Source organism: Colletotrichum phormii (assembly GCF_030913505.1).
Source record: "Colletotrichum phormii strain CBS 102054 chromosome Unknown BDP81scaffold_15, whole genome shotgun sequence".
NCBI lineage: Eukaryota > Fungi > Ascomycota > Sordariomycetes > Glomerellales > Glomerellaceae > Colletotrichum > Colletotrichum phormii.
The window spans coordinates 891,627-912,676 of record NW_026851457.1 but is presented as its reverse complement, the minus strand read 5'-3'; the positions used below and the strand labels follow the sequence as shown (position 1 = coordinate 912,676).

At 55.0% G+C, this 21,050-nt stretch overlaps 9 protein-coding genes across 9 annotated transcripts; 5 read left to right on the top strand and 4 right to left on the bottom strand.

The window, feature by feature from the left end:
- Positions 1-259: 259 nt before the first annotated feature.
- BDP81DRAFT_451659 (ESCRT-II complex subunit) lies at positions 260-1,021 on the top strand (the record flags this gene model as incomplete). The annotated part of the gene is made up of 2 exons (XM_060592655.1): positions 260-809; positions 909-1,021. 2 exons carry the CDS (start codon positions 260-262, stop codon positions 1,019-1,021), a joined length of 663 nt encoding a protein of 220 aa, XP_060443062.1.
- Positions 1,022-1,258: 237 nt separating this feature from the next.
- Positions 1,259-3,861, bottom strand: BDP81DRAFT_396420 (BRCA1 C terminus domain-containing protein; the record flags this gene model as incomplete). The annotated part of the gene is made up of 3 exons (XM_060588186.1): positions 1,259-1,888; positions 1,936-3,289; positions 3,341-3,861. The coding sequence occupies 3 exons, from the start codon at positions 3,859-3,861 to the stop codon at positions 1,259-1,261; spliced, it is 2,505 nt and encodes an 834-aa protein (XP_060443061.1).
- Positions 3,862-4,514: 653 nt separating this feature from the next.
- Positions 4,515-6,322, bottom strand: BDP81DRAFT_451657 (GMC oxidoreductase; the record flags this gene model as incomplete). Its single annotated transcript, XM_060592654.1, has 2 exons — positions 4,515-6,047; positions 6,116-6,322. The coding sequence occupies 2 exons, from the start codon at positions 6,320-6,322 to the stop codon at positions 4,515-4,517; spliced, it is 1,740 nt and encodes a 579-aa protein (XP_060443060.1).
- A 432-nt stretch (positions 6,323-6,754) lies between these two features.
- Positions 6,755-9,158, top strand: BDP81DRAFT_59297 (cytochrome P450). The gene is made up of 6 exons (XM_060596026.1): positions 6,755-7,490; positions 7,545-7,727; positions 7,790-8,270; positions 8,323-8,606; positions 8,664-8,765; positions 8,829-9,158. The coding sequence occupies exons 1-6, from the start codon at positions 7,067-7,069 to the stop codon at positions 9,011-9,013; spliced, it is 1,659 nt and encodes a 552-aa protein (XP_060443059.1). The 5' UTR covers positions 6,755-7,066; the 3' UTR covers positions 9,014-9,158.
- Positions 9,013-10,879, bottom strand: BDP81DRAFT_59281 (short chain dehydrogenase). Its single transcript, XM_060596025.1, has 4 exons — positions 10,553-10,879; positions 10,001-10,285; positions 9,582-9,867; positions 9,013-9,394 (listed from the first exon to the last, which is right to left on the bottom strand). Exons 1-4 carry the CDS (start codon positions 10,667-10,669, stop codon positions 9,216-9,218), a joined length of 867 nt encoding a protein of 288 aa, XP_060443058.1. The 5' UTR covers positions 10,670-10,879; the 3' UTR covers positions 9,013-9,215.
- Positions 10,880-12,202: 1,323 nt separating this feature from the next.
- On the top strand, positions 12,203-14,339 carry BDP81DRAFT_408244 (uncharacterized protein). The gene is made up of 4 exons (XM_060589042.1): positions 12,203-12,784; positions 12,833-12,937; positions 12,994-13,367; positions 13,425-14,339. Exons 1-4 carry the CDS (start codon positions 12,632-12,634, stop codon positions 13,939-13,941), a joined length of 1,149 nt encoding a protein of 382 aa, XP_060443057.1. The 5' UTR covers positions 12,203-12,631; the 3' UTR covers positions 13,942-14,339.
- A 1,476-nt stretch (positions 14,340-15,815) lies between these two features.
- On the top strand, positions 15,816-16,871 carry BDP81DRAFT_451653 (uncharacterized protein; the record flags this gene model as incomplete). Its single annotated transcript, XM_060592653.1, has 1 exon — positions 15,816-16,871. One exon carries the CDS (start codon positions 15,816-15,818, stop codon positions 16,869-16,871), a length of 1,056 nt encoding a protein of 351 aa, XP_060443056.1.
- Positions 16,872-17,793: 922 nt separating this feature from the next.
- BDP81DRAFT_432839 (uncharacterized protein) lies at positions 17,794-18,667 on the bottom strand. Its single transcript, XM_060590821.1, has one exon. The coding sequence runs from the start codon at positions 18,349-18,351 to the stop codon at positions 18,046-18,048; it is 306 nt and encodes a 101-aa protein (XP_060443055.1). The 5' UTR covers positions 18,352-18,667; the 3' UTR covers positions 17,794-18,045.
- BDP81DRAFT_378768 (FAD binding domain-containing protein) lies at positions 18,657-20,970 on the top strand. Its single transcript, XM_060586804.1, has 4 exons — positions 18,657-19,993; positions 20,015-20,294; positions 20,357-20,830; positions 20,899-20,970. The coding sequence occupies exons 1-3, from the start codon at positions 18,760-18,762 to the stop codon at positions 20,643-20,645; spliced, it is 1,803 nt and encodes a 600-aa protein (XP_060443054.1). The 5' UTR covers positions 18,657-18,759; the 3' UTR covers positions 20,646-20,830; positions 20,899-20,970.
- Positions 20,971-21,050: the final 80 nt, after the last annotated feature.

Genomic DNA, 21,050 nt, shown 5'->3' with positions numbered 1-21,050 from the left:
TCAGGAGAGATTGAATTGTGAGCTTACTGCGTGGAAGCGAACCACCTCATCCCGAACCAAAACGCCGGACAACTGCTCAAGACCCACTAATCCAACGGGCCCCCGCAACGGCGAGCTCTGACCATCCCGGCGTCTCCACCGCCCGCAAATCCCTACCCCACCATGGAGAACCCCTCGGGCACTGCAGTGACGCTTCTTTCCAGCTCGCGACAGCAAAGCTCCAACATCAGCCATCACCACAATCAACCACAACCACACAATGGCAGCAACAACAGCCTCCCCCTTCCCCTTCCCCCGGGAATACTCCTTCCCCCCCTTCTTCACCCGCCAAACAAACCTAACAACCCACCACGCCCAACTCGTCAAATGGTCCGACCTAATCCTCTCCTACTGCCGCCACCACCGCCTCTTCAAGCTCTCCCTCGGCGCCGCGATCCCCTCCGCCTCCTCCTCCTCCGCCCTACCGCACGTCCTCCCAAACCACAACGAGTCCTCCCTCGCCAACGAACCTACAACCTTCTCCCCCGCGACCGCGACATCCTCCGCCGCCGCCGCGCCAGAGGATCTCTTCCACAACAAGACGCTCAACAAGCGCCTCAGCCTGGCCGACGCGCGCGAGGTCCTCGAGTTCATGCGCAAGGACCGCCGCGCCGAAGCATTGCCGGCTAGCACTGACGTCTTCTGGGTCTATTGGCGTACCCCCGACGAGTGGGCCGCCGTGATCGAGGGCTGGATCGACGAGACGGCGCAAAAGGGCGTCGTGCTGACGCTGTACGAGCTTACAGAGGGAGAGAGTACCAGGGGCACAGGTGGGCAAAGCAATCTCTCCTCTCTTGAGAATTTTTTTCTTTTCTTTCGCAATGTGAAGATTGGACCCGTGAGCTAAGAACGATTCCATGTGTGTACAGATTTCCACGGCCTTGATCCAGACCTCCTGTCCAAAGCGCTACAAATCCTGGTGAAGCGCGGCAAGGCCCAGATCTTTGGACAAGAGGACTCGCAGGGTGTAAAGTTCTTTTGATCTCGCTCTATCTTCTACCTCTTCTTGATGATAAAAACGACGACGAGACAATGGTCTCCCTCTTTTGCGAATCTCTAACTAGACATACCACGTTGACACATTATTCCTCGAGCCGGTCGTAAACAAACACAAAGTCCCAAGGCCTTGCCCCGAAAGCATACAACTCCATGCCCGCGCGTATATACAATGTACAATCCAAAGCCTACCAATTAGTCACCAAGCTGAGCCGAACGGCGGTCATAGGCTCTTCTGGAAAAAGTTCCTGGCAAGGTACTTCTCATCAAAGGAGACTTGCTGCTTCATGGCGACATCCAACAGCCAGTCAGCTGCGACGATGCGCGGCTCCATATGGCCCTTGCGCGCCATCTCCTCAAACTTGGGCCAGAGAGACCGCTCGTCGGCGCTGTTGGAGCTGAGGAGATAGACGGGCTCTGGTGGCGCGCCTCCGTCCTCCTCTTCCGTCGTTGGCTTGATGGTCGTGCCGCTGCGCGCGCGGTACAGCTTGAACATGGCTCCATTCGCCTCGGCGATGGCTTTGTAGCTTTCGGGTCCGTTGCAGATGTTGTTCGTACAGTACACGGGGACTGTCCACAACAGCTTGCCGAGATTCGCCCTCGCACGCGAGACTGCAGTCTCGAGCTTGACACCAAATTTGGCTTCGTTTTCCTCGTCGTTTAGGAGGAACTCGTCCGGGTCGGGGGCCTCGCCCCTTTCAAGAGCCTCATCGATGAAGTTGGACGATAGGACGGTAGGCCCCTTGGCCAAAGTTTTGAGGAATTTGACTGTCCGTACCATGTGGGGAGCGGCGAGATAGTCGCACGGCTTGTCATCTTGTACAATAAGGATACCCATGTCGCGAAGTTTTCGCTGCGACCTGTTAGTTCGGCCATCTGAAAGGAACTCAAGTGACTTACCCTCTCTGTATCCTCCCTGGACTTGGCGTTAACCCATCTCGTGAAGCCCGTAAGCACAATCCTCATCTCCACGTCTGGACGTAATGATTTCCGCTTCTTGGAAGGCCTTGAATCTTCATCCTCCTCATCATCCACATCCATTGCCTGTGCTGGGCTCGATGTCCGGCCTCTTTCCCTGTCAATTTGATCGGCAGCGCGTTTACCGCCCCACGGACCTTGTTTGTCCTTGCTGCGCTTCTTCTCCTTTTCGTACAACGCAATATCGGGAGCGATGCGCTGTAGGTTGGTCAAAGCCTTGCTCTTGGCGCTTCGGCCTCCAGTCGACATTTCTGAGGGTGTATCATTCTCCTTTCCGCGGCTGCCTTTCTTAGGGCGTATAGGCGTCATGAAACTATCATCGATGGCCTCTTCGCTCTTGTCCTCTTGTCTGCCTATCACAACCCCCTCGGCGGGCCCATGCAAGTATGAGTTCTCCTGTGCAGCCTCGAGAATCTTGCGCTTCCTCGTCGCTTGGGGCGACAACCCCTCTTCACCACCGGGGTAGTAGGTTTCTCGCAAGCAATACTCGTCGAAGAAGGTTTGACCAATCACTTCACCCAGATTCGTGCGCACTGGAAAGTGAGAATACTTGGGGACCGTAACCCTCTGCATCTCACACTTGGCGTAGCTCTCTTCGATCCACAGGTGGTTGACCGCCTCGATGTTCCAGTCCTTGGCCGCCTCGTATTTCTCACTGCTGCTCCTTGCAGTGATGAGGTGTGTGTTCTCGGCCTTCATCGTCTTGGTGTATGTGGCACCAGTCGCCTTGATCAGATTTTCAAGGTATATGCGAGCGTCACCGCCGTAGTTGGAGAGACAGATCTTGAGACCTTCAAAGCCAGGGATGCCGTTCTTGGGAACTGGGTAGTGGAGTAGACGGCGAAGCGGTGACGTCCATTCATTGTGCGTTATGAGGTGGTAAAGCCACGAGAGATTACCAATGTCCTTTCCTGACTGCGCAGCCTTGACGTACTGTTCGCCGTCACGATACTGGCAAATAAAGTAGTCGCAATCGTCAACATCGTCGACTACCTTGCCACCACCATTGTTAATGAGTTGCTTGACAACTTCCAGCGATCGTGGGGTAATGCTGAGGTCCTTTGAAAGCATGACTTCCTTGTCCCGGAATATCGTGGCTGGTTTTCGCGGGCCATCACTGAGGTAGTTGGGGCTTGTTGAGGTTGCTCCGTTGAGCTGGTCGTATGTGGGAATTTGCACCTCGCTTTGATTCTCGTCGCGGCGAAGGATTTCGGGATCGGGGAGCAGATAAGGGGCTTCAGGTATACGTTTGCCTAGCCTGAAGCAGTCTTCGAACCTAGGGTATGGGTGAGAAGTGGCTCGAAGCACCAGGACGCTCCAGACTTACCAGTGGGGTAGAACGATCTTGCAATTGAGGCCTTTCTCTTCGGCGATGACGCACTTTGGATCTTCCGTAGTCAGAGCGCAGATATGTGTGGTCTGTCGTGTGACGTCGGCGCCTTCCATGCCGCCCATGGCCAGCGTAGCACCAATAATTGTCTCCTTGTCGATTTCAGGCAGACCGGCAGTTGTAAGGATGACCTTGGAAAAGAACATGCGCGGATCGGGAGAATAAGGCCGGACCTGTGCCTGTTTCTTCCTCTTGACTGACGCCTTGATCCAGTCGGTATTGACGACTGGGATCATGAAGGCTTGGGTTTCGGTGAACTGGGGAAAGTCGATGGTGTTGGAGATGATTTGGGAAACGGCCTCGAGCCTGAGGGAGCCATCGCGTCTGGGGTCGAGAACCGTTCCGCCACGACCCTCCACGATGCCAGCGTACTCGCTGATTTCTTTGGGAGCCAGGTGGGCACTCGGTACGAAGGCGAAGGTACATTCTGCGAACAAGCCTTTTGCCTGTTCAGCCATGGTGGGCGATCGGGTGAGGCATGCAGTTGGGAAGAGCTAAAGAGCTGAAGAGCTGGCGGGCGTCGAATTCGAGGTCAGGACATACGTAGGGCGATTTTTGAGGTGTGCCGTCGAAGTGATGTTTGCGCAGAAAGAGACAATTAGGAAAGATGAAGGCGATTTTGACGCGAAATTGTTAGCGACGCGGCCGGGTGGAGGACGCGAGGTGAGCTCGCCGTCACGTCTAGCTATCTGGCAAGGTACAATCATTTGTGTGGTCCCTGCAGTGCTGAAAAAGTATCGATACTTTGTCCATTAAAAGCGCGATTGGGACGCGTCCAGGGAAGCATCCGCCAACCAGCTGGCCGTTTGACACACATCCGCCACAAGCCGCCCATCAAAGGGCAGTGACATTCTTTCCCCCCAAATAAACTGCAACCTTAATGCAACTACGATGACATTTGACACCATGGATGATGTTCCTGCAGAAGAAAAGAAAAAAAAGTCTCATTGCCAAAGATGGTCTTTCGAGATAGCTGGTATCCTTGCATCCAAACTCAATTACTGCGCTCTTAACGTCATGATCCCTGGTTTCATCTCATTCATTGCCATGGAAACTTCCTACTTAGACATACGACCCGAAGCTATAAACCTCTTTTCGTTACAGATGGCACCTACAGACTCGCCTTGATCAAATCGGCAGCCCGCTCGGCGATGCCATAGACTGTCGCCTGAGGGTTGGCACGCACTGTAATGGGCACAATGGAAGCATCAGCCACCCGCAAGCCACGGATCCCATGCACCCGGAGCTTCTCATCTACCACTCCGCCAAGCTCCCGAGGCATCATGGAGCAAGTGCCCGTGAAATGATGAGCGCCAACTGCCGTCTTACGCGCGAACTCTTTGGCTTCCTCGAGATCTGTCAGAGCGTTGGCGGGGTTGCGCTTTCCGCTCGGCTTCAGCTGACTTCGGAGCGGCTCGCTTGTGGCGATCTTCTCCAGGAGCTGAATATGTCTGGCCAGGACCTCGACGTCGAATGGGTGCGATAGGTACGCTGGGTCGATGGCGACTGCGGGCGAATCAAGGGACGCAGAAGTGATGTGGCTTGACCCTCGCGACAGTGGATGAGCGAGGAGCAGCGCTATCGTGAAGTACTTCTCGTCGCCAGGCGGCGGTGCTGCCATAGTCCCGTCTCCGCTGAACAATGCAAATCCAGGCAACGATAGGTAGTACCCCGAGGGTTCCGAGGACGACGTCAGGACGGACCGCACGTATGCCTCGAGGGCCTTTGTGAACTCTGGCGTCGCACTCGTTTTGGGGCCGCTCAAGTTGTCAAGAAGCTGGGTAACATCCTCGCCAGCGGGCAAAGGAAGCTGTGCAGTTGCTACAGTGCCGCTTCTTGAGAACGGCCCAGTGCCCTTACCATACGCCTCCATCGCAGCTCCAACAGCGGCCGGCTCCTGACGAATAATTCCATCTATGGTGTCGAGCTCTGGAAGGGCCTCAAAGCTTGCGCCGACCATGACGTGGTTCTGCAGGTTTTCGCCGACGTGCGGGTTATCCAGAACGACTTCGATGCCGAGTGTACGAAGAAGCTCTCCGTTACCAACGCCGGAGAGCTCAAGGATTCGTGGCGAGTTGAGAGTGCCAGCAGTCAACACAACCTCTTTCTGTGCTGTTGCTGTTGTTGTCTCGCCATCCTTGGTGTATTGAACGCCGTCGGCAACAATCTCGCCAGCATCGGACTTGAAGACGATCTTCTCTACCAGAGCTCCGGTCACAACTGTCAAGTTGGACCTAGACTTTGCTGACTGTAGATACGCGCTGCCCGCGTAACTTCTCTGCTTGGTCTCCGGGTCTATAGTGTCCGGCGTGAGACTGCTGCCGACTCCTTGCCCACTCAAGGGGTCGCAAGAGTCCGGGAAGCCCAGACTGCGAATAGTGTCTTGCCAGATCTTGGGCCAGAATGACTCCGCGTTGTCCGGCAGAGACAGCTTCAGTGGCCCTGTACCTTCACCAGAAGCGATGGAATAGGCCTTCTTGGAGGCTTCATTGAACGTAGGCCAGTCCCAGCCAGGATTGCCCAAGCTGGCCCATGCCTCGACGTTGGACCGTGTGGTGATAGTAAAGGAGAGGCCATTGAGGGCACCTGAGCCACCAAGGAGACGACCTTGGGGAACAGCAATCTCACGACCACCTAGGCCATCCTGCAAGCGATTCACTATCAGTAAAGCGGACTCCCAAAAAAGCAGCAGCTGGTCTCAGAAATACTCACTTGGGGTACCGTTCGGAACTGCCAGTCAGAGGGCGTTTTGACAAGACTGGGACCCAGTGCGGGAATATTGACTCGAGGGTCTGCCGTTTGGTCTTCGCCCGCTTCGAGCACCAGGACCTGGACATCTGGGATCTCAGACAGACGAGTGGCAACTACTAAGCCGGCGACGCCGCCACCCACGATGATGAAGTCGTATTTCGCAGCCATTTTGAGACAGTATGATGAGTAACGCAACACGAGTGATTCTGCAAAAGCGAAAGACTTCGTTGGAACTTTGGCCGCTGTTAAATCATGGCAAGTTTCCGAGCCCGAGACGTCTAAGGTCATGTAGGATTGCGGCAAAGCATTAGTCGCCGTAGCGCCGAGCGCTCATCCGGCATCTCCCCCGCGGGCGGCCGTATTGCGCCAACATACGACACTGAGCCGGCCAACCGTTTCTGGTACCGTTCAAGCAGGTTCCACTACAGGGTTGCATCCTTACGACTTTGTTTCTGCATCAGGGGTATGACAGTTTGGGACGCAGACCCTCTCACTTGCCTGGACCCCCGGTCAACGACTGTCAAGGGAGAACCTGGTCGGTATCCGGATATCAAGGTTATCGGGATGCCCCATGATCACCACGGCACGACACTCAACTATGTACCTTTGATCAACGAGTACAATCTCTATGACAATATGGAAGATGTTGTGATGCGTGCTGGATTACATCCCAGTTATTGGACACTAGTCAGTTTCTGTGGCATGCTGTTACCCCTCAGGTAACTCACGACAGATTGTCGAGGGATAGGCTGGACCCAGCCATAGCACTAGGCATCATGTCGGGTTTCGATGACTGCTTGACTGGCGGAGCTTTATCGACTCCGAGCTCAGGTCGAGTTATCGGTGGCAGACTTCAAGAGAGAGCGCCTCGAGCTTGTTCGAATTGACCAAGTGCAACTCACAAACTTCACCATGAGTGTTCTTCTTGATTCTAGTTACCAAACCGCCCTGGTCTACGGCCTTGGGCTCCTTTGCGGCGTTGCCGTTCATTGGGGCATCTTCATTCACGGAGAATGGCATGTCCAGGCTCCTCAGATTGCTCTGGGTCATTTGTGGCTCTTCTTTTGTTCCGCGGCTCTCAGCTATTACTACAAGGGCTCAACTGTTGGTGATCTATGCCATTCAGTCTTGATACTATTCGCCGGCTATCTGCCTGGACTTTTCACCAGTATCACACTCTACAGACTCTACTTTCATCGGTTGACAACTGCTGGTTTCAAGGGCCCGTGGTACGCCCGGGTCACCAAGCTGTGGCACGTCTGGGCCTGCAGAAACTGCAAGAATCACCTGCTCTTGGAGGATTTACATGAGCAGTATGGAGACTTCGTGAGAACAGGTAAGTGGTCATTCAAAACAATCTTCTTGAAATATACACTTACTGGTAAGCTAGGACCCAGTGAAATCACTGTCTTCCACCCAGGAGTCTTCATGGCTGTAGATGGTCCCCGGTCTGAATGCATCAAGTCTGAGTGGTACGACATTCTGCACCCCGATCGTGCGCTTGTCACGACACGCATCAAGCCAATTCATGCTGCCAGACGTCGTGAATGGAACCGTGGGTTCTCGGCACAAGGTATGACCCCATAGATCTTCGGAATCATGAGCCTATCTCTAACGTGCCGTCCCGTACTACAGCCCTTGTTCAACACGAGTCAAAGATTCTCAAGTATATTGAGCAGCTGGACGTCTGCATCGAGGCGGATGCCAAAGCGCATGTTGCTTCGGAAGTACGGAACCTGTTCTTTTGGTTTGGCTTTGATGTCATGGGAGACTTTGTCTTTAGCAAGTCGTTTGACATGCTGCACCAGCAGCAGTGGCACCATATCATTATACGGCTGCAGCGTGCCCTTTCGCTGCTTGGACCGTTCAGCCCTGCTCCATGGCTCATCCAAGTCGGCTTCAAGCTGGGACCGCGTATCAACGTACTCAAGGACTGGTTTGACATGGTCGCCTGGTGCGAGCGGCAGATGCGTGTCAGACTTGATGACGGGACTCCTAAGCCAGCCGTCCCTGATCTGGCCTACTACTTGATGGAGCTGAATGACGGCCAGACTGAGCTCAAGGATCGGTTGCCATGGCTTTATGGCGATAGCTTGCTGGCAATTGTTGCTGGAAGGCATGTTAATCTCTCCAACCTCGTGGGCGAACACCGACTGACAAATGTACAGTGAGCCGACGGCTGCTGCCTTGATTGGTATCTTCTGCGAGTTGGCTAAGCACCCTGAGCACGCCGACAAGGTCTATGAAGAATTGAAAGACGTCGACGCTACCAACCTCAAGACTCTCACGAGCCTCCCGCACCTCAACGCTGTCATCAACGAAGGTCTCCGCTTGTACCCAGCCCTCCTCACCGGCGGGGCCAGGAAAACCACGGAGAACGGGGCCACGATCGGTGGGACTTTCATCCCGCCAGACACGACAATCATTGCCCCGCGTCACGTTATATCCCGAAGTAAGCAAATCAACGGGGTGGTTTCTTGTCAGTTCTCAGCTCACATGTTATCTACAGGGGAGGACTGCTTCGAGCGGGCCAACGAGTTCATTCCTGAGCGATGGAGTACGCGGCCAGAGATGATCCGCAATCTTGCAGCTTTTGCGCCATTTGGAACAGGTATGGCGACCTTTGTTCTTCCTCTGCTATCTGGTTTACCTTGATCGACTAACCCATTTACAGGTCACCATAGCTGTCTTGGTCGTTTCCTGGCCACTGACACTATGCGATTCGTTGTTGCTAGACTTGTGAAGAAGTATCACTTCCGCCTCGCCCCGGGAGAGACGGGCAACCGCGTCTTCGACGACGTTAGGGACCAGTTCACCTCTAATCCGGGTCCCCTGTCACTGTGTTTCGAGTTGAGGTGATCATACTAAGTTTAGACAATATACTATGTAGTCACTTAGAGTTTAGCCAAGGTACCAAGAAGCAAATCGTATCATTCTTTTCCAATGTTGAGATCTTGATTATTCATACGTAAGAGCATTTGCTGTATTGGGCTATCTCTGGGCGAACACGGCGAACAAGTCAACAACCCATGAGGTTGCTATCGTCTACTCCGGAACTATCTCAAGCAAGGCTGGTGTATGGCCACCCGTTGATACCGCTGGTCAGCAGCTGGCCGGATTGGATCGCGCCGGTACCCTTTTTGAGCTCTTCAACGTCCCAGTTGGCCCAAACAGTACGGCCGTTCAGGAACGCGGCTTCGGGACTTGCCAGCCACACCGTGAAGTGGGCAGGGAGTTGGACTGCAAGCCAGCGCGCGGGAGGATGTCAGCACCTTGTTCGGCCCGCTAGAGCTGCAACGGGAAGGACAAGCAGGGGGGGTTGAAGAGGGGGAGGGAGGGAGTGGAAGGGGAGCCGGGACGGAGAGGGAAATCTGGGCAGATGGGTGGACAGGGGAGGAAAGGGGAGGAAAGCACAACGGAACTGCACCTTTATCCATGGGGAGCGCCTCGGCCTTGGCGCCACTCTTGGTGAAGATGTCGGTCTCGACCATGCCCGGGTGAAGGGTCACCGCGGAGATGTTCGGGTTTTCCGCCGCTAGGAACTCGATGATTTTCGTTTGGGCTAGCTTGGACGCCATGTAGGCGGACAGACCAGGCAGGGCGACTGCCGGCAACGCCGTTGTGCCGGTGGTGAGTGCGACGATGGACGCATGCGAAGGGTTCGCCGTGGGGAGGAACACCTTGCTGACGAGGTATGTTCCTTTGGTGTTTGTCTGTACATGGTGTAAGTGCTCGGGCCCTCTCGCTCACTTTCACCCTCACTCCCTCTCTCTCACTCTCACTATTCACTTGTGGAGAGAGAGAGAGAGAGAGAGTTGTTTTCCGTCAAGGGGTAGTCTGATTTACCTCAAAACTCTGCCACCAGTCATCGGTAGCCGACCCCGCGACGGGCGACGGCTTGGACACATAGCCAGAAGACAAAACAAGAATGTCCCACTTGCCGATCGCGGCTGCCACCTTGATCAACGTCTGTTCGTCCGTGATGTCCACGGCGTGAACATCACTCTGCACAAACGACGGCAAGGAGGCGGCCGTCTCGGCTATGGCGGCCTCTGTGCGGCCCAGGAGACTGACTCGAGCGGCCCCGGCAGCAGCAAAGGCCAGGGCGGTCTCTCGGCCGATTCCACTACCCTATTCGAGAGAGAGGACAAAGCGTCAATAGAGAGATTCCTAGGTAAGTAAGGTATCCGTACGGATATATGCGGATACAGAACTGGCGCGATATAGAGTTGTGAAGGGGGGAGGGGGTGAACAGCTCCGATCTTTTCGGATCAAGGCCGGGCATGTTCGGAGGCGAGAGGTCATCACAGAGGGGCCGTGGATGGGGGAGGGGGCTGGGTGAGGGTCGATGTTCACAACCAGGGGAAGAGAAAAGAAAATGGATTTCGTGGAACTTACCGCGCCTGCCACGATGACCGTCTTCCCCGCCGCGCTGAGCTCCGGGCGGGAGGGCGAGATAGCCTCGTAGGTATCGTTGCGCCATGTCGGCGTGACGGAGGGCAGAGGGGGTTGCATCTTGACTTTTTTGAGCGATATTGGATTGGGATGCCGCGAAAAAGGAAACGTTCGAGCCGAGAACGGGAATATGTAGCGTCAGCCTCGGAAGTGGCGAGACAATAGATTTCAGCGAGGCCAGAGAGCGATATGGAAGTATGAATAGATTGAGGGAAGCGTGGCGTAAGTAACGGGAATACCAGAAGCAGTCTCGAGCCATCGCGAGCTAGGTCCTGTCTTTTTATCCCCCCCCCCCTCTCTCCCTCATTGAGCTGAGCTAAGACTTCCAAAGTTCGGGTCTTTGGTCACAAACTCCGTGATGTGCAGCGTTGCGGCGCAGCTCGCCCCTTCGAAGACACCATAGCCCTGACCAACCGGTTGGTTGGATGGACGGCGATGTTGCCTGCTCAGCATCTCTTGGAGGATGCAGATAGCTGACCGGTATCCGTAAACAAGTTACCAAGGAGCGACGGGCGTTGTTCTCCACCGACAACTCGGGGACTTTGGTGAAACCTGAGATTGAGCAACGAACTGACACCTGTATCTTGCATCATTACCGGAAGAGGGATAAACGTAAGTCTCGTTGCAACACCACCATGGCCGTCAAGGTAAGGCAAGGCATGCACGCTTCCCCCCTAGTAGAAGGTGCAGACAACCCCCGTGGTGGGAAGCATTGTATCCAAACGGGACAACAAATGCGCGGCGCGGCGGCGGGTGCTTTGCTGAAGACTGTCTTTGTCTTTCACATGGTTGCTTTTGTGGTTTGTGTGGGACTCGGTCTGCTATGTATGGCCCGTTGACAAGGGTCTCTGAAAGTTTGATATATCCACTTGCAGAAACTCCACTTTGAAACTCCCCCCATACCTCGAGACTCTTGAATAGACTGGGGAACGGTTGACCCCTGCAATTCAAAATGGTAGAGCGGAGAGGTCAAGTCTTCTTAGAGTCCCCTCATACCATGGGGAGGGGGGGACCCTCGTTAGACCGGACAAAGACTTTGGGACTGGTAACTTGGCAACCCCTTGAGGGTTGATGAGGCTGTGGAGTTTCTCTATCACGTACATGACGGATTCCCGATCACATCTGAGAAGAGAACAGTCATGTGGGAAGAGTATGGTTCCCTATCGATATTACCCACACGTGCAGCAACACAAGGCGGGTGGTTGGTCCTAAAACACGACGACTGTCACGAACCATTGCCTAATTACTATTCAACTATCGCTTGCTGCAAGCCTGCAGAGGAACCGGAAAGTGGTGAGTGTCAGAGTGTGAGTGGGGGGGGATGGGATGAAAGAATGCAGTATCATGCAAGCGCAGAACCCTCTTACTGATTCATGTCATCCCATCTTGTCTTCCCTTTGATCAGATGAGCAGAAGCCTCGCCCAGTTGGCTTATTATCGAGTGGGTGGCATGCATGAGGAGGAGCCGAAGAGGGAGGGAAGCATGGTTCGGCAAAGTAGTGCAAAGTGCATTCTGTCATACTTACAAGGCCATCTCTCACTCTCATTATCAAACTAGTATCAAAGTGGCCGGCAGACACACCAATAAGCTGGGAACTACCGCAGAGTAGGGTGACATCGACTTGTGTCTCATCGTCTAGTTCACCCTTTCGTCCACTTCTTTTTTGGGGTTTCCTGGCCGTGATTGATAGACGCGAGAACCACGTTTCGTCTTTGTGGGATGAGAGCAAGAGAGAGTGTGTCCATGAGAGAGTGTGTCTGTCTGTAAGAGAGGGCAAGGCAGGGTGGCGGCGTGGCCACCCGGCGGCTTCTTGATGCGATGAGCGTCGTTCCCGCACCCCCCATAAGAGATGAAGGCATCCCCCGCGCGTGCTGTGCCGCGAGGGCGGATGTCTATCGAGCTGGTATCCGGAAACTCTCTCTCTCTCATTGCTTGTTGGCATCCGAAGCTAAGGCAGTAGACCAACTGACTGGGCCCAATCGCATTACACACTTTGGAGAGCAGAAACACATTCGCTCATCATGCCTGGCCCTGGATCAAGAGGCATTGGCCTCCTAGTATGGATTGTTGTCTTTACCGTTGTCGATGCCTCGTTTCTATGTCTGCGAGCTTGGTCAGCGAGGGTGATGAGAAGATCCTTTTACTGGGATGATGGAATGATCATATTTGCATTTGTAAGTCCATCACTCCTATCTTCTCTCATACAGAACTGACAGTCATAGGCCAACATCGTTGCGCTAGAAGGTGTCGTCATCTGGGCCATTTACAATGGCTTGGGCAAACACACTAATGAATTGACTCTGGACGAGTATGCTGTCCAGTTCAAGGCAAGCTATATGCCCCGTTTCAACTGCTGACTTCATCTAACACATGCTTTTCACAGCTCATTCTAGCTAGTGGTGTCACATGGCTTCTAGGAACCGTCTTCATCAAGATGGCCATCCTTTGGCTATACACTAGAATCTTTTCCACGGCAAAGTTCAAGCGCTGGTCTCACATCCTCATGGGCGTGACGGGCGCCTACGGTGTCGCGTTCCTCATTCTGTTCATGAGCAGATGTACGCCCATGTCGCAGCAGTGGGCGCCGGTCGAAGGTGGTCACTGCCGCGACATCACTGTCGACCAGCTCGTCTCGGTGACCATCAACATCGTCGTCGACATTGCCATGACCGCACTGCCGATGCCGGCGCTATGGGGTCTCCAGATGCCCCTTAGGAACAAGATTGCCGTCAGCGCCATGTTTGGCATGGGCTTTGCGTAAGTTGTCGTCTTCTTCATAGACCGAGACAGTAGTAGCTAACTTTTACTTCGCAGAACAATCGCAATCATGATTTGGCGTCTCGTCAACACAGTCACCACCATCGGCGACCTCGACTTTGTCTACAACCTCCACGACATCGGCCTCGTCAGTCTTCTCGAGCTCTGGATCGGTATCATCATCGCCTGCCTGCCGACCCTCGGCCCCCTCTTCAAGACCTACGTCAAGCCAGCCGTCTCCAAGTTCGGCTCCAAGCTCACGAACCCGTCAACGGACAAGGGCGGCCAAATTAAACTCAAAGACCTGACGAGCAGCAGCGGCGGCCACAGCATCCGCCACCCCCGTCGGACGTACGACAAGCTGGGCGATAATACCTCCGTTGTGGACCTTGAGCGCGCCGAGCTCACGACAAAGTGCCAGTTTTCCCCGGGAGCCGAGGCGCCCAGGGGCAGCAGGCCGGTCATCTACGTTCATCAGGACATTGCGTCGCAGGAGACTTGGAAGCGAGGGGCGCAGGCTCAAGCCGGGGACGGGGGTTATGGAAGGGAACGGGGAGTTACGGCCGATGGATGAAATTTATTCGAGATAGGAGATATGTACACTTCTTGACGTACCATTATCATTATACTTTGTAACTATATAGTGTTTTAATTTTGTCTTCACTTATCACAATATTTCCTCATGAATCACTAAAGGAAACATATCAACATTCCCTTTTCTATTTTGAAGTTAAGCAGTCCCGGGAGCGTCTCACACATAGTGCTTGCATCTGCAGACATCGTACACACTCTGAAGAGACTTCCGGGAGATTTTCCAATAAATCAAGGCATCTCAATTACTTGCAGCCAGACCTCCCTGGGAGTCCGTGTCGATCACTCTCTCTCGGAAAGCGGCACGCCTGACTCTTACTCGCCCAGAAACGCCCAGACAGCGGTCCTGACCAAAGACATGGGAATTCTGGGAACCCATGAGAAAGGCAGAGTTGGGATGACAACAACGATGACCCAACTCTACGGCGAGGGAAGGGGGGCGGGCAATCTGTCTACACTGTCTGCCATACGCCGAGCCCCATCCCGCCGGTAGTGGGCAGGCAAGTTCATCAAAAACGAAGACAAGACAGACCCTCTTCGTGTTCACTGGCCGGCTACTGGTTCCGCAAGGAAGAAGCTTTTGGTTCTCACGCCTTTTAGAGTTACACATGTGGGGACAAACTGGAGTCAGGTCGGATAAGGTAATGGGAACTCACAGATGACGTTCGTGAGCTTTTTTTTTTCTCAGAGTTTACATCCGAGCACCTTGCGAGAACGACTGGGACCCAAGTAAGGTAGACGTATCCACATAAAAGTGTATCTGCCTCTTTAATATAACGTTGAACTCTCATTCGCTCCGTGATAAATACACGTGAGTATCTTGAGACTTGGAAAATGGGTCGAGGTGCAATCAACTTGCACTGCTTTCACTGCTTTCACTGCTTTCACTGCTTTCACTGCTTTCACTGCGACATCAACGTAGCACCACCAGTTCCCGATCTCTTATGGAATCACAAGAGTCTGGATCGAAACCTGTGTGTCACTATCCAGCATCCAGTGTCCGCGTACCGGTGGACAGTGGACAGTGGAACTCAAGGGCACAAACCAAGAATTGGCATCTTTTAGACTTTCACGATGCAGGTCGTCTCCTTCCGGTTACCAGTTTTTACTCCCCCCAGCCCAGCGCAGCCCAGCGCAAATACTACGACTCTTAAACGGAAACCGCTTCAGGAAACGTTTCCTTGAGGGATCCCTTGCTTTCAACTCGACTTCTGCTTCAAACACCGGCCTCTGGTTGGTTTCGCGACCTCTCCGTGACTGCGTCTGCGATCCGCGGATGTGATTCAATATCGCGCGAGGTATATCGCTCACCGGAGCCGGGTATGATAGTTCAGGGGTCGCTACATATTGCATATGTATTGCCTGCCGTTCAAGTCACAGCATGTAGCCTGGTTTCTCTCCGCAAGATCCCTTCAAAGACTCCTCCCAAGGCTCCGAGGCTGTCGGTCTTGACAGGCGTCTTGACATGACAGGGGCAGCTCCAAGTATCGCTTAACAATTTAGACATTCGTCGATAGAGGCAAATCCAGACTGGAAGTTGGGGGCAATGTGTTGTCAAAGGTGGATGAATCTGAATCATGAAAGCGGTGTATGCGTTTCGCTACGAGGCCTCTAACCCGAGGCCGACGATGTTGTTGATTATGTCGACGCTCGGCGGGCCTTTATCAATGCGCCATGATCGCCCCCTTTTTTGATATCGGGAGATTTCAAAGAGGGTCTCTCTGTGTCCTCTTGTACTTCAAACCGAAGGTGTCAAACCAGACTGTCGGATCTCAGCTCTCCAGTACCTTCTTCATCTCCTTTTCCCTCCTAGACGCCAGGTTCGTCAGCAGACCGCAGGACGGGAAAGCCATCATCATGCAGCATTCAGCAAGCCTCGGGGAGAATTCCCCCCTCACGCTCAAACACGCCTCGTTTGAAGACGAGGTCACGTCGAGCAGCAACAAGTCCTCCTCGTCCTCCACTTTCACCGAGGTCCTCCGTATACCTCGTCTGATCTGGGACTTTACCGAGAGCAACTTTGCCACATTCGTCGTCCCCAACACGGCCTTCGGCCTCCTGGGCGGACTCACCGGCGCGCCCCTGACCTCGGGCCACGCAGCCACGCTCTCCATCATTCACCGCTTCCCTCTGGTGGTGGCCTTCAACTGGTACAGCGTCCTCATCTTCGACCTGGCCAACCAGAGGGGGCCCGAATCCGTGGCCGAGGACCTCGCGAACAAGCCTTGGCGTCCCATACCGGCGGGCAAAGTGACGTCCGAGCAGACTCGCAAGGCCATGCTCGTGGCCATCCCCGCCGTGCTGGCCCTGAACTATGTTCTGGACGTCTGGAAGGAGGGCGTCTTCATCCTGATCTTGACGTGGCTGTACAACGACCTCCGCGGGGGCGACGAGCTCGTCCGGGACGCCATTATCGCCGTTGCCTACTTCCTCTTCAACACGGCCTCTCTCAAGATTGCCATCAGCGGCGGGGCAGCAGCAGGGGCGGCCGACGACGTACACGCACACGTACCCATCACCATCACCATCGAAGGGTACGCGTGGGCGGCCATCATCAGCGCGGCCATCCTGACGACGATGCAGGTGCAGGACCTCAAAGACCAGGCCGGCGACCGCGGACGAGGCCGCGCGACGGTGCCCCTATTCTTTGGCGACAGGGTCTCGCGCGTCTCGCTCGCGGTGCTGGTCCCCTTCTGGTCGTGCGTGTGCGTCTACGTCTGGCACATCCGGTCGTCGTGGGCGGTGCTGCTGCCCACGCTGTCCGGCGCCATGGTCGTCGCGGCGGTGCTGCGGACGCGGACCCCGGAAACGGACGCCAGAGCGTGGAAGCTGTGGTGCCTGTGGACGGTCTGTCTGTATTCCCTGCCCCTCGTCGGTGACGGTTTCGTGTCGTTGGCGTCACACGTGGAATGAAAGGGGAGCCGGGATGCTGGATCATGGGGGATGGACATTACCTGCAGTTTACGGATACAGTTACAGGTAACAGAACAAATTGTCATTATTGTGTATGCAGAGTTCCGTTTGGAGTTGGTTGTTGGAAACTTGGGAACCCTTGGAGGCTGTACGAGTCATTCGGAAGATAAGTGACAGCCGTACGGAGTGTTCGTAGAGCACCGCTTCGGCTAAGAGTCGGCAGATGGACTGGGAAGAGTTGCTACTATCTAGTACCCTTTAATCCTTGATGTGCGTGATTCTTTTGAAGTTGGACAAGGATCATGAGTCAAGCGCTGGCAGGGAGCGGGCCGCGGGGAGCCAGGATTGCAAGCGCGGCGCCAGGGGCGTCATTGACTTTTTGCGTGTGTTTTCTAAGTAGGCTACACTAGTACGGATAGATGAACCGTTGAAGCTCTAAACGTAGCCGTAAGTAGTAAACGGTGGTAAAAGACGCCGAGTAGATCAGGAAATTGACTCGCCGAAACTTCAAAGAAACTAGGAAAACCGCGCAGCGGGAGGATCACTTGGCTGCCTCCCCCCCTCCTTCGTTAGCTAGTGTCGTTGGTAACTAGTCGATCATCGTGGAGAGTTGTCTTTCGACTCAACTGATTACTGATTACTTAGTTGGTTTCGTCTTCGTTAACTTCCGAGGTAACAAGGTACTCAAGAAGGGTGTTGTTGCACGAGGCTGTCTTCGGCCGGACCATTGGTTTCCGTCCGGGCTCGGGTGGCGTCCGTCAACCCGGAAGACCCGGGATACACCCTCCACGGTCCCCTCCACGGTACCATTGCTGCGCAGTGCCCACCTTTGCAGGTCCTTGTAAGTTGTAACCGCACATGTTGGATGAACGGTTGACACTTGATAGGCATTAGTTCCAGTACCGCCTTCATGGTTGCGGGCGGCCGACCTCTGTGGTCTGTAGTCTGCTGAATGCGGTTTGCTGTGCAGAACTGCAGGGCGTCGTTCGTTTCCACGGGGAAACTCCCCCCCTGCCCAGAGTCCCCCAGACATCTGCGCGTGTGTTAGTCAGTTTAGTGCGGCTTCTTTGCTGCTAACCCCAAGACAGAGAGATCATGGATGACGACGGCTCATCCTTGCTTGCCAGCAACCGTTCGTGCCAGGGACAACCCCTAGATGAGAATACCGGCGATACTACCTGCCTATATTAGCTTTACATGAGTTGTGCTTGGAATTGTCAACCGTCTCGCCAAGTTCCAATAAACGCGTGATTGGTCCCCGCAACTCGAGATGGAGACTGGAGTTTACCTGTAGGCGTTGGCCTTTCCGGAAGGTTGACGTTGAGGTATATTCCCATTCCCCCTCACCTTCGGAGCCATCCATCGACTCGAGCTCGTGGCCCCAGCCGCCCCTTGAGGCTTCGAAGGGGGACGTCGGGGGGACACGCGGCAACCTGTTCCATTTTGTCCCATTCTGTCCAATCTTTCCACCGATTCTCATGGCCCTCCCGGCCCTTCTCGAGTTCTCGCAGGGTGAAGAGTCAGGCACATGCTTGATTCACCGTTCGGGGGCCCTATCTTCTCAATAGCTTAGAGGTTTTCTTCCCACAACTGCTCGCGTGGGCAGCTAGTATTCGTGGGTCATTGTAGTCAATATTGGCATGGGTGGTAATCAAACTATCGTCAGCTTTCTGGCTGTAACCGGCAGTCTCATTTCGTGTTGTTGATGCCTCTTCGTTCCGTCGTTCGTGACCTGCCTGTTAAATATGTAGCATCGAAGCCTGGTGTTGCATCGTGAGAGAGGTTTCTTTCTTTCCTCACCTCCAACCTCCAGTCACTCTTTCACACCCTCCCTCCCTCTCCCCTCACTTTGCCTTACAGCAAGTGATTGTAACTCTCGTTTTCCAAGATGGTGTCTCTCCTCAGCTTGCTCACCCTCGCGCCCGCGGCGGTCTCGGCCTTCTCCATCGGCCGGCCAGGACCGGGCGCCGGCATCCGTCCCGGAAGCCCGTTCGGTCACGACATCGCACAGAGAGCCACGGACTGCCGCTGCTTCCCCGGCGAAGAATGCTGGCCCACGGCAGCCGAGTGGTCCGCCTTCAACACAACAGTCGGAGGCCGCCTCATCGCCACAATCCCCATCGGCGCCGTCTGCCACGACAGCACCTTTGGCGCCTACGACGAGGCCAAGTGCACCGCCCTCCAGAACAGCTGGTCCGCCTCCGAGACACACATCCAGACCTCGTCGTCCGTCATGGCCGCCTTCTTCGCCAACCAGAGCTGCGACCCCTTCCTCGCCCAGACGGACCGCTGCATCATCGGCACCTACGTCCAGTACGCCGTCAAGGCCGCCAGCGCCGACGACTACGCAAAGACGATCCGCTTCGCCCAGGACTACAACGTTCGCCTCGTCATCCGTAACACGGGACACGACTACCTTGGAAAGTCCAGTGGTGCCGGTGCCCTCGCGCTCTGGACGCACCACCTCAAGGACATCAGCGTGCTCGACTACAAGTCCACGGCTTACACAGGCAAGGCGCTCAAGCTCGGCGCCGGCGTCCAGGCCGGCGAAGCCCAGTCCGCAGCGCACGCCCAGGGACTCGTCGTCGTGGGCGGTAACAGCCCGACCGTCGGTATCGCAGGAGGCTACACGCAGGGCGGCGGCCACGGGCCCCTCGTCTCAAAGTACGGTCTCGCCGCTGACCAGGTTCTCGAGTGGGAGGTCGTCACCTCTGGCGGCAAGACGCTCGTCGCGACCCCGACCTCCAACTCGGATCTGTACTGGGCGCTTTCCGGTGGCGGTGGCGGCGTGTACGCGGCCGTCTTGTCCATGACTGTCAAGGCTTACGCCGACACCATTGTCTCGTCGGCGAACCTGACCTTCACCAACTCTGGCGTCACGGACGACGTGTTTTACGGCGCGGTCACGACCTACCTTAAGACCCTCCCGGATATCGTCGACGCCGGTGCCGTTAGCATCTGGCTCCTCGCTTCGGGCATGTTCCAGATGCAGCCTACTACTCTTCCCAACAAGACCAAGGAGGAGCTCCAGGTTCTACTGCAGCCTACTCTCGACGCTCTCGATACCGCCGGCATCACCTATGGTAAGTGCAGTCTACAGACTGAAGTTGAGAGAGAAGAAAGTCACTAACACGTGCCGCCAGACTACCACATTGGCCAGTACGCCAACTTCCTGGACAGCTACAACGACATGAACCCGGAGCCTGCCGTGACCGAGTTCAACATTGGCGGCCGCCTCATGCCCCGCTCCCTCGTCGCCGATGATGCCTCCGCCGCCAGCCTCATGGACGCGATCAAGAGCATCCTGAACAACGGCGGCATCATCTCAGGCCTCACCATCAACGTCGCCCGCGCCGCCAACGCCGTCGCCAACTCGGTCAATCCGGCCTGGCGCACCGCCCTGTTCTCAGCTGTTGTCGGAACGTAAGTCTTGTCTCCCAATCTTGCCTCCCCCTGTGGACGGCTTCACTAACACACAACTGCAGCGCCTACAGCCGCTCCGACTTCTCCACTCTCGTCTCGGGCCAGACCACGGTCACGGACACGCTCATCCCGGCGCTCAAGGCGCTGACGCCCGGCGGCGGCGCGTACCTCAACGAGGCAGACCGCAACGAGGTCGACTTCCAGTCCACGTTCTACGGCACCGACAACTACGCCAAGCTCAAGGCGATCAAGAAGCTCTACGACCCTTGCAGCACGTTCTACGCCCTCACGGGTGTCGGCAGCGATGATTGGGAGGTGCAGGGCGATGGTCGTCTCTGCAAGGCCGCGTGAGTGTACGCGATGAGATGAGAAGATGGTGCAGACGTTGGGAGAAAAGGAGGCACTTACTTTATTACTTTGACTTGTCGCGTTTTCTTCACTTTAATACCAATATGAATTCGTTCAGTGCCTCAAAACTTGGCTGGCTCTTTTGTTGTTCAAGTGAGATGAAGTGAAATGAAGTGAAATGAAGTGAGGTGAGACGTTTCAACCAAGTCACATTGGTGAATCCTCAAGCTAATTATCAACCAATCACGTGTGGCAGGTAAGACGGATTGAGCAATACATTTGGCGAAGCAACTAAGCCAATCAAATCTTCTTCAGCCCCCCAGCGTGGTTTTTGTTTGTTTGTTTGTTTGTTATATTTAACGCCGTGGCGGCAAGGGCGCAGCCGCCCTTGCGGCCGACCTCCCGAAG